At 42.7% G+C, this 12,164-nt stretch overlaps 1 protein-coding gene across 1 annotated transcript in view; it reads right to left on the bottom strand.

Moving 5' to 3' along the window:
• AMZ2 (archaelysin family metallopeptidase 2) overlaps positions 1-6,622 on the bottom strand; it is a 26,207-nt gene extending 19,585 nt beyond the window's left edge. The window contains exons 1-3 of the mRNA XM_015406008.1: positions 6,377-6,622; positions 4,157-4,439; positions 825-998 (exon numbers count right to left, since the gene is read on the bottom strand). Coding sequence (XP_015261494.1) covers positions 825-998; positions 4,157-4,439 — 457 coding nt within the window. The 5' untranslated portion in view covers positions 6,377-6,622. The remainder of the gene's footprint in view (positions 1-824; positions 999-4,156; positions 4,440-6,376) is intronic.
• Between the last annotated feature and the right edge of the window lie 5,542 nt (positions 6,623-12,164).

Here is a 12,164-nt window from a genome sequence, read left to right as displayed (position 1 = left end):
AAAGAACTGGAACCAAGAACAAAACATTTGTGATGAGACAGAAATACAGAATAAGGCAAAGGGTCATATTGTTTTAAAATTATGTGTGGCTTTTAGCTTGATATGCAGATGCTAGCAAGTGAGATCTTTCAGAGTCAACATGATCTGCCCTGCCAGTTTCTGCACATCGAGCCGCTTTTAAAAGCACATTGCCTGATAAATTAGCAAATCTGTGGTATCAGGGACTAGCAACACAAAGTATAATTCTACAATGTGCCCACTTAAGATGTCATCTAGCTTCCCCCCCCCCTTTGTTGTCAAGTCACAACTGACTTAGGGTGATCTCATGGGGTTTTCAAGGCAAGAGATGTTCAGAGGTGGCTTGACATTGCCTGCCTCTGCGTCACAACCTTGGTGTTCCATGGAGGTCTCACTTCCAAATACTGACCAAGGCCAACCCTGCTTAGTTTATGAGATCTGATGAAATCAGGCTATTTAGGTCAAGGCTTGCACTGGTACAATTGCTGTCCATAAGGTTGAAGTGCCAACCTCAATTCTTTCTTTATGATCAAGAGTAACACAACAGGACAGCAGGGGTTTCAATCCCAAAGGCTCAAAATCATGAAGCTGACATAAATGCAACAAGAATTTGAAAAATAATACATGAGATACTTCTTTAAAATATGTCTTCTGATTAACAGTAATATGTATATCTATTCTTTTTTCTGCCAACAAAAATGCCATCCTACTTTAAAGCCACTCAGATTTATAAAGCGGAACTGGCAAAACTGATTTAAGTCATGAAGAAATGGCCGGTCCAGCAGTACTTTATCTATGGTTAGTACCTGCATGAATCTGTAGATTGTGTGTATATTCATTGACTCGAAAAGCACAATTTGTGTGCAAAACCGGCTCTGGCCCCAAGATTCTTACAGTCAGGCCATTGTAAAAGGCTTCACAGTAATCCTTCACCCATCTCATGTAGACATCCGTAGTAACTGTAGAATCTCCAAAAGAACCTAACAAAGAAAGTTCAGAAAAGAAGGGAGTTATGAAAATGCTTTACAATCTTTACCTTCCCTGTCTTCAGAACAGCTGTATCAGATACTTCATCAATACAATTTCTAAAGTTGGAAACTGACACTGAAAAGGCATGGCTGGTCAAAGCCCAAATTTTAATGAGATAGTGAGACATTAAATGAATTCAAGGCCATGATCCAGAAATACTTAGGCAAGTCCAACTACTACTGTATTCAATGAAAACTGCAAAGTTCATCTGTGTACTTAAATCCCACTGGGTATGACCCTAGGTGGAGGTGGAGAAAAGAGTCACAATGCCAGACCAGCATTCTAAACAGTGAGCAGGGAAGGGCCTGCGTGCATCCTGAGATTTATGGCTGCATACATACAGTATAACCCAGAACACACTAACATGCTTAAATTATATATACTGCAGTAGGACTTAAGTATTTGTATGCAAATGTCTATGGGACATCAACTACAGTAAATTTTCTCTATACTGCATCTATAACTTGCTCTGGATCTCCTTCTGCCTTATCAACTTTTTTTTAGTTTCCTAGGTGTACTGTGAAATAGTGTCCAGTCCTCAAAACACTGGTCAATTACAGGATATATAAGGCTTCTCTGTATTCTTATTTTAGTGGTGGTTAAATTCTTGGGTTTTTTAGGGGTTTTCCCCCATTCCACATGTGTTTTTGCTCCCTCTAGTGGTTGATTTGATATCAAACAGCTTTATTTCCAGTATATAGGATGCAATAAAGCTGTTTGATATTGAATCGACCACTAGAGGGAGCAAAACATGTGCAGAACAGGGGGGGAACCCGAAGAAACAGGAATTTAACAGCAGAATGCAGAAAAGCCCACATATGCAAGTACTAGCCCAAAGCCTCTAAATATCTCAAAAGTCACTCCCTCAATGGACCTGCAGCTCTCACAGCAGATAGAGAACTCTGCTCTGGAACACTGTATTACACAAAAGCAGACAAGGATGGAACAAGTCATGTCATTTGGGTAATATCTATGGTAGTATTATTGCTTATGTATGAATACAGAATATTAAATATCTTGGATGCAATCCTAAAAAAGCTTGGTACTTCTAAGAACACAGTCCTTTAATCCCATTGATCTAAGATGGGATTTAGATATTACATCTATCTTTCTCAATAAAGGACCTACAAAACAGCATGGTGCCATCTAAAAAAAACCCTCAGACCATAAATGTATACCACCGTTGTAATCTGCAGGATCCAATGGTTTGAATGCAAAGGTGATTTGTGCTCACATAACTCAAGGGTAGAATTACTGGGGGGGGGGTATCAAGGGGTATTTTTTACTTGGTATAAACTTGTAATGTATTAATTACTGCTTGTAAACCACCTTGAGCAAAAGAAAGAAAGGCAGAGTATTAATGTTTAAATAAATAAGTAAATATATCACTGTTGCCAGCACTGTCCCACTTTTCTCTAAATCATACTGGAAACAGCAATTTGCATTGCTGTAGCAGTTTTCATTTGGGAAAAGTAAAATACTAAAATGTTAATTACAATGAACAACATTCTTCCATGTTTAGCTTTGGCCACTTTGCTTTAAGCATGGGCAATAAATGGAAGCAAGAGAGTTTTCTTAATCTCACAAGCACTTTTGCATATATTTAGTTATCATAAGTGGCTTAACCAACTCAAAAAACGATATTCTCACAAGTAAAGCATATTAATAAATGTTTATAGGTCCAGGGCTTTGAGGATTTGGTTCACAGACAGTTAAAGGTTGAACCAACAACATACCCTGAGAGTTCTAAGTATAGAATCGCTCCATAAAATGCTGGGGTTCTCTGGAAATTTATCAGACTACATCAAGAAAAGTTCAAAGCTTGCTCACCACTGCAGTCTTCCCCTGCAATTGGCAGGAGAATGTGCATGCGTTTTAGATAACACTCAGTTCATGCAAGTCCTGGTAAGAACCAAGACCTGGCAGATGTCCTGCATGAACTCAGTGTGCACCTTACAATATGCCCTGTAACCTATGTGGCAGACATGCAGAGATTCTTAACCACACAAATCAGTGTAGAAAAGGCTCCCTCAAGGTAAAGGTAAAGGTTCCCTTGCTCAAAAGCGAGTCGAATCCGACTCTAGGGTTGCGGTGCTCATCTCAGTTTCCAAGCCGAAGAGCCAGCGCTGTCTGAAGATGTTTCCGTGGTCATGTGGCCGGCATAACTAAACACCGAGGCGCATGGAATGCTGTTACCTTCCCACTGAAGTGGTACCTATTTATCTACTGGCAATTTCTTGCTTTCGAACTGCTAGGTTGGCAGGAGCTGGAACTAGAGATGGGAGCTCACTCCATCATGCGGCACCCGGGTCTCGAACTGCTGAACTACCGACCTTCCACAGACTGCAGTTCAGCGCCTTAACCACTTGAGCCACCGCAGCTCCCTCAGGGTAGAAAGTCTATAAAACCACCAATTTCTCAGGTGCAGATGTTGACAAATCCCAAATGCCAGGTTGCCATGGTGCCTGGTATTTCCACAAATTATTTCATTTTAGGGTATCTCGGAAATCTTCAGAAGTACAAAGCTTATTATTTCACATCAGAATGTGTTTTGTTGTATGACATTAAAAAAACATGTTCATGAAGTTCTTGCCCACTGCTGCTTTATATGTTAACTTTAGACCCTTCAGTGGTGGTAGATATATCTACTTCTTAAACAGTTGCTTTCTATACTGGCTCCAATTTTCCATTATATGAAGCTTAAAAGGCAATAATGTAATTATTAGAACTGTGGGAGAGGTTAAAATAGGGTTAGAAGTTAGCTTTTTGCTGTAGTGAGGACAACCAGCATTATTCCAGTATTTATTTATATACATCACCACTTTTGTCATAGCTTTAATAAAATAATAAGAAACTGTAGAGCCAGGATTATGCTTTGAGGTAGCAATAATTAGAAAAATGTGATCATTCCAATGCAAAATCCTGAAGGCTGAAAAATCAGACTGGCTCCTAAAAATTTACGCTAACTCCTCAAGCCAACGAAAATGTGTCAAGCACTGTTTAAAACATGTGCATTTCATGAAAGAGGCTTATTAAAGACTCACATAACTTGGTTTGCATATTCACCAGTAACACATTTCATTTCTTTAACTGATCAGGTAAGCATTACCAATGGGCTGGATATAAATGTGACTTTTCTGGGGAGATGGTATGTTTCTGCAAGGGTGGCGATAAAACTGTGCAAAATCTTGGGTGGGTTCTGGGTGAGAGGAGATCCAATCTGAATCAGAATGTAGTGTGATGGGCTTAAAAAGAAGGCTGTCCGGTTGAAATGCTTCATTTAGCAAAAGCTTCTCCTTGGGCTCAAACTTGTCATAAAGCCTCACAAGCTGTGTGTCCTTGGAGATCAGGGCTACCTTCAGGACCTCCTCAGAATGTTTAATTACTTTCATCTAGTAATGAGAAGAAAAGACCAGTTATAAAGCCTGTATCTCATTTCCACACATTAGTATGTCTTCTTTCATTCCAACACCAGTGACCCTCATAACCTCCTATTATTCCTTTAGTAACCAGCCAACTACTAGCCATGTTTTGCATCTTGCTGCCTACTCAGTGGTCATCATGTCATCTGCGTGTGTCATGCAGCTTCCTCTTTTCCATCAAGTTTTTTCCAAACTCAACCTAGTTTCATTATCAGCTTCTGCTTTTGGACAAGACCAGCTGGATGCAAGATCAGTTACCAGTCTAATTCCACGCATTATGTCTGTGCTTCACATTATCCTAGGCTTTTTTTTTTAAAAAAAGTACTTGTCTAACAGCTCATGTTCTACCAAGCCTTCAGTGCTTCTTAAATCAGATAGATCCATACAAAGTTCTCTGAATCTACTCTTAAGAACACTTCTAATGAATCAGAGCAATAGTTTATCAAACCTGATTGCAGTCTTCAAGTATTTGAAGGGCTATCATGTAGAAGATGGAGCGGATCTATTCTCTCTTGCTCCGGATTGCAAGACTAGATCTAATACGTGGAAATGACAAGGGAGTCGTTACCGGCTAAATATCAGGGGAAACTTCCTAACTGTAAGAGTGGTTGAGCAGTGGAACAGACTGCCTTGGGAGGTGGTGGATGCTCCTTCGCAGGATGTTTTCAAGCGGAGGCTGGATGACCATCTTTCGGGTATGTTGTAGGGCTATCTTTCGGCTATTCTCCTGCAGAGTGCAGGGGATTGGACTAGATGACCTACAAGGTCCCTTCCAACTCTAACATTCTATGATTCTATCATCCTACCTGTAACAAAGCCAGAAATTAATGTTAAGAAACATTCAGCAGCCCAGGGAACTAAGGTGATTCTCTATTCTCTGCCATTCAAGGATGAGTTCAAATACCGTTTCTTTCTATCACAATGTTTATACACTGGGAAGCCATTGCAAATAGCCTTTTTCCCCCTTGAGGCTGCATCATCTCAACTTCTGGCTCTACCCACATTTCCAATTCTTGACAGTGCAGCAAGTCACTGTTAGATTTAATTATTTATTGGATTTATACCCCACCCTCTCCGCCAAGGCTTATACTCTGCTCTAAACCAAGTTTAAGAAACTCTCTGAGCCAAGGTATTTCAAATACTACACCAAGAAAAGTTGAACTCTGACATATATGCGTTATGCAAATTAAGTATCTCTGTGTGTATATATATATGTGTGTATCAGCTAAATCCTTTTAGCCTGAAATGTGAATGCGGACCCCAATATTGCAACAACTCCCAACTACTGAATGTTTTAGGCACAACAAAGGAGGCTACATAAGTAACATATTACTCCTGTGAGATACAAACAAATGAAATTCAGTGCTTTTACGCGCTTTTTATCATTTATTCAATTTAATGTGTTAGTGTTTAATTCTAATGTTTTAAAAAAGGGTTTGTTCTCCATGAACGACTCCGGGAGCTTCAGAAAAGGCAAGTACATCAATGTTAGAAATAAAACTTTAAAATCAATATTTCTAAGCACTGAGCACCAAGGGCTGAGAGGGCGCCCTTTCCCATCCGAATAGTCCTCATCTCCCCTTTCCCCTAACCAATGCTCCCTCTAAGCTGTGGAGTCTTGTGAGCAAAAATTCTACTTGGTGAGCGACTGGCATTAAAGCTGTGAGCGAGCGATTTGGCTACTGCATAAATCAGTCACCCTTCCTAAGCTAAGACAAAAATGTGTGAGCTGGAGGCTAAAAAACTGTGAGCTAGCTCACACTAACTCAGCTTAGAGGGAACACTGCACGTTCCGTAACTTTAACTTTTCCCTCGATACCCGACTCTCCCTCCTTCGACAGAGGCCAGAGACGCGCGGCCACCCCTCATGCAGCCTCGCCCCCTAACTGCTCACACGGACGGCTCACCCTCACCACATAACCCGCTGGCTGCTACATGCCAACACAGCCTGCGCCCTTTCGCCGTATTTCTGCCCGCCTCAGGCCGGAGTTCAGCGCGGCCTGCTCCCCGCGCTACTCGGTCGGCGGGCAGGAGGCGCGGCAGGGGACCAGCCGATGCTTCTCGAGGGAGGGCAGGGAAGAGTGAGCGGAGCCTAAACGGACTCGTTCAGATCTCCTCGAGCCCCTCTCTTCTGAGCTGCCTCCGCTTCCGGATTCGATTCGCTGTCTGTCCCCGGCGGTGAAAACGAACAGCGTCCCGTCATAGACGTCAGATTACGTGCGGGGCGCCATGGCGGGGAGGGCGGGACGGCACCGGGAGCGAGTAACTCTTCGCTTGAGCCATCGCCACCCCCAGGATTGGCTTTTATGACTGATCTGACCGTGAAGCTAAAAAAAGCCTTTACCGTGGGACTTACTCGCAGCGTCTCGTCTAAACTGGGGCACCCCACGTTATGTCTAATTAGCAATGTGCTCCTAGTTAGCACAGCTACGGATCTGCTTTGCACCTTTTGCAGCACAGTTTAAATGAGACCCTGGCCCATAATCCCAAAGTGAAGCCTCTTTAGCTTCTGGCTGAAAGCAAGCCTCCGCTTGGCCGTCTAAGATCCATAACATAGACACATAATAGAATGCCTTTGAGCACATGCCCAGGGCCTTTCTCTCACTACTGGTTCATTTGGAAGTTCGCTCTTTGTTCCTTGCTGGATGTAACTCATCTTCTAAAAATGTCTTGTATTGGATGCATTTCTACCACACAGGCAATGACATTAGCTACCTTCCAGTCCTAGGAATGAACCTAGCAGTTCGAAAGCAAGAAATTGCAAGTAGATCAATAGGTACCACTTCGGTGGGAAGGTAACAGCGTTCCGTGTGCCTGTGTGTTTAGTCATGCCGGCCACATGACCATGGAAAAGTCTTCGGACAGCGCTGGCTCTTCGGCTTTGAAACGGAGATGAGCACCACAACCCTAGAGTCAGATTCGACTGGCTTTCGAGCAAGGGAACCTTTACCTTTACCACACATTTTTCTCTTAGCTCAGGAAGGATGGCTCCAGAACAAACTAATTTATGCAGCAGCCAAATCGCTGGCTCACAACTTTAATGTCAGTAACTCACAAAGTAGAATTTTTGCTCACTAGACTCCACAGCTTAGAGGGAACATTGTAGAGTGCCTTTGAGCATATGCCCAGGGCGTTTCTCTCACTACTGGTTCATTTGGAAAAGAGCCCTAAGCGCCTTAACCGTTCCTCATAGGGAAAGTGTTCCAACCCTTTTATCATTCGAGTTGCTCTTTTCTGCACTTTTTCCAAAGCTATAATATCCTTTTTAAGGTGTGGTGACCAGAATTGCACACAGTATTCCAGATGAGGTCGCACCATTGATTTATATAGCGGCATTATGATATTGGCTGATCTGTTTACAATACCCTTCCTAATAATCCCCAGCATAGCATTGGCCTTCTTTATTGCAGTCACACACTGTCTCGACATTTTCAGTGAGTTATCTACTACAACTCCAAGATCTCTCTCTTGATCTGTCTCTGCCAGTTCAGACCCCATCAACGTGTATTTATAGTTAGGATTTTTGGCTCCAATGTGCATCACCTTGCACTTGGCCACATTGAACCCCATTTGCCATGTTGACGCCCACTCGCCCAACTTTGACAGATCCCTTTGGAGTGCCTCACAATCCTCACTGGTTTTCACCACCCTGAACAACTTCGTATCATCCGCAAATTTAGCCACTTCACTGCTTACTCCCAACTCCAAATCATTAATGAACAAGTTAAAAAGCAGTGGACCAAGTACTGATCCCTGTGGTACCCCACTGCTTACACCCCTCCACTGGGAGAACTGCCCATTTATACTCACTCTCTGTTTTCTATTAATTAGCCAGTTTTTGATCCATAAAAGGACTTGTCCTTTTATCCCATGATTTTTGAGCTTGCTTAGGAGCCTTTGATGAGGAACTTTATCAAAAGCTTTCTGGAAGTCAAGGTAAACAATATCTATTGGATCCCCCTTGTCCACATGTTTGTTCACCCCCTCAAAGAACATTAACAGGTTAGTGAGACAAGATCTTCCCTTACAGAACCCATGTTGAGTCTGCCTCAATAGGTTTTGTTCATCTATGTGCCTACTAATTCTTTCCTTAATAATGGTTTCCACCAATTTACCCGGTATCGACGTCAGACTGACAGGCCTGTAATTTCCCGGATCTCCTCTGGAACCCTTTTTAAAGATGGGAGTGACATTAGCTACCTTCCAGTCCTCAGGAATGGAGGCTGATTTTAAGGAGAGATTACATATTTTTGTCAGGAGATCCACAAGTTCACAATTGAGTTCTTTCAGAACTCTTGGATGTATGCCATCTGGGCCTGGTGATTTATCAGTTTTTAAGTTGTTTATCAGTTTTAGGACCTCCTCTCTCGTCACCTCAATCTGACTCAGGTCTTTCAACACCCCTCCCGAACTCAGCGGCTCTGGAGTGGGCAAGCACCTCTCATCTTCCACAGTGAAGACGGAGGCAAAAAATGCATTTAGCTTCTCAGCCATTTCCCTATCATCCTTCAGTACTCCTTTTACCCCTTGGTCATCCAAGGGCCCCACTGCCTCCCTGGCTGGTTTCCTGCTTCTGATGTATTTGAAGAAAGTTTTATTGATGCTCTTTATGTTTTTTGCAATATGCTCCTCATATTCCCTTTTTGCCTGCCTGATCACAGACTTGCATTTTATTTGCTACAGTCTGTGTTCCCTTTTATCAACCTCACTGAGACAAGCTTTCCACTGCTTAAAGGAATCCTTCTTACCTTTTACAGCTTCCATCACTTAGTTCGTTAACCATTAGGCCTGCCAAATCTCGCCAAATCGCGGCGGGGGATCTGCATGTCTTCACAGAATCCTTGCCGCGGGGACGGCGAGACGCATTGCACCGCCGTTGCCAGGACATGATGCTATGCGTCGCTTTGGCAACGGGGCTGTTTGGAGCCCTGTTGCTAGAGTGACACGTAGCGGCAGATCCTGGCGCCGTCGGGTGCAACGCGTCTCGCTGTCCCCGTGGCAAGGATTCTGTGAAGACCTACGATCCCCTGCCGTGACTTGGCAACCCTATTAACCATGCAGGCCTTTTTCTATACCTATTTATGCCTTTCCTAACCTGTGGTATATATTTTTTCTGAGCTTCTAGGATTGTTATTTTAAACAGTCTCCAAGCTTCCCCAAGGCTTGTGTCATGATCTGTGCAGGACTGGGTTCAAGGCCTAGTGCGGCCTAGTCCCAGGAGAGACCTGTTGGCAGTAGAAAGTAGACAGCCTACAATCCCCATAATGCTTAGAGAGGGTTATAGCCAATCAGTTTCCAGAGATGTGTGAGGAGATTCTGACTTAAGCTGTTAACAGTGGAAAATGGGGGGGTTTCTTTCGTTTCTCATCTGTGGTCTGGTCTCACAGAGGGGACAGGCTGGTCTGGTGAGAGAAAGATCCCTCACTGGGGACAGAGCTAAACTGAAGAGGACTGTGTTCTTTCGTCTCTCATCTGCAGTCTGGTCTCACAGAGGGGACAAGCTGGTCTGGTGAGAGAAAAAGATCCCTCACTTGGCTGAGAGTCAGAACAGGTATCATAGCCTGGCAGGCTGTGGGCCTTGAAGTAGTAACCAATTAAGCAAACTAGGGAGTCGTATTAGGTTCTGTTTATTTTGCCTTTTAAACACTGTTATATCTTTTAAAGCACCTTGTCTTGTTTTCCTTGCCCCAGTACTGTGTTAATAATCCATTTTGTTTCATTGTTATCTGCCTGGTCATCACACCTATGTTCTTGGCTTAAAGGGGGGCATTTTTGGATGGGCTTGGGAGGGTACCCTGGGCCTTCTCAAGGGACTCGAAGTCCAGGGTGGTGGCGGCAGAAGGTGGAGACCCCCTGGGGTCGTGACAGCTTATTTATTCATTGTTGGTGGGATTGTAAAAATGTAGTGGACTTTTGGCTAAAAATATTTACCTATATCAGGGAAATCACTGGTAAAGATATTGATAAGACACCAGGTTTTATTAGATTTATGGCGTGCTAACCACATACCCCGGATCTGACAGGAACTTATCTCTCTTTTGCTAGCAGTGGCGAAAACAATAATCGCTGCCAGTTGGAAAAATTCAGCTCCAATACCAATATTGCATTGGTTTATTAAACTTTGGGAATACTTTGCAGTGGACAAAATATCTGACTCCACAGAAACTGCGGAAGGTCTCAACTCAGATTTAACTGTGCTCGCTAAGTTTGCAACAGAATCAAAATGTATACCACAGAAATACCGTGCATTAATCACTTGTCTATAGCACACCACTATTGTTCAGGATACCTCTACATAATATGGTAAGCTATTATATTTTAGTGCCTTAAGCTGTGTATAAGGACTGCTTCCCCATGGTATGTTGTTTAACCGTTATTACTGAGTTGTTAACCTGTTTGACTTTGTTTTGTATTCAAACCAAAATCAATAAAAATTATAAAAAATAAAATAAAAAAGCTTCCCCAATGGTTTAGACCCTTTCTACTTTTCCTTTCATTTTCCTCCTTACATGTCCCTTCATTTCAGAGAAGTTACCCCTTTTAAAGTTAAAAGTGGTTGTGTCAGTCTTTTTGGGCAACTCCCTGTTTATACAATTGTTGAACTCAATAACATTATGGTCACTGTTCCCAAGCGGTACAATCACTTTTAAATCTCTCACCAGGTCTTGGGCATTACTTAGGACCAGGGCTATTTTTGGGCAGGAACGCACAGGAACGGAGTTCCGGCTGGCTCCTGAGTTAGCCATGCCCAGCAGGAACTCATTAGCATAATAGGCCACACCCAACAGCAGAAACTCATTAGGATTGGCTACATTAGGGGTGTGTGGCCTAACATGCAAAGGAGTTCCTGCTACAAAAAAGCCCTGGGTTTTGACAACAAACAAGGTAAACAGAATAAGAAGCAAAAGGTGGTGGCTGGATAACCACACTTCTGGTAACATGGGGGTGCGGCCTAATGAGCTAATGAGCTGTGCTGTCAGGGGTGTGGTCTAATAGGCTAATGAGTTCCTGCTGTTGGGTGTGGCCTATTATGCTAATGAGTTCCTGTTGGGCTTTTTCTACAAAAAGAGCCCTGCTAGGACCAAATTCAGGATCGCCTCTCCCCTGGTAGGTTCTGTGATCATCTGCTCCGTAGCACAGTCATTGAGACTTGAACACATATTGACCCAATCAATGTGTGAGTAGTTCAAATCACCTATTATGACACAGTTATTTCATCTAGCTGCTATCTTTAATTCATTCATCATTTTATAATCCTCCTCTATCTTTTGATCTGGTGGGCGATAACAAACTCACAGTGTTAAACTTCCTTTAGGGGCCACTATTTCAACCCATAGCAGTTCCAGAAGCTATGGAACAAAAAAGACAAGACATTAACATTCATGTCATAATCCAAGCCTCCTCATTTTTAACAAACCTAATAGTTGTCTTTCTTTAATTATTCAGAATGGTTTGTACAAAATAGCTCAGGAAGTGGAGCTGTGTCAGATCACTTCCTCATCTGATTTTCAGTAAAGTACAAAAGTTGCTGGTCTGGACACACCCTGAAAAAAAGCAGTGTTCAGACTGAAGTTTTGAACAGTAATTGTGAAGTTTCCACAGTTGTCTCACAAGAATATTGCAATATTAAGTGTGTTATTGTCATGTTTTTCTTCGGCTAAGCGGCTGGTTATTACACTAAAGTTGCCATAGTTC

The sequence above is a fragment of the Gekko japonicus genome, unplaced genomic scaffold, assembly GCF_001447785.1.
Source record: "Gekko japonicus isolate JY-2015 unplaced genomic scaffold, Gekko_japonicus_V1.1 scaffold414, whole genome shotgun sequence".
In the NCBI taxonomy this organism is placed as follows: domain Eukaryota; kingdom Metazoa; phylum Chordata; class Lepidosauria; order Squamata; family Gekkonidae; genus Gekko; species Gekko japonicus.
This window is presented reverse-complemented; position numbering and strand designations above follow the sequence as displayed.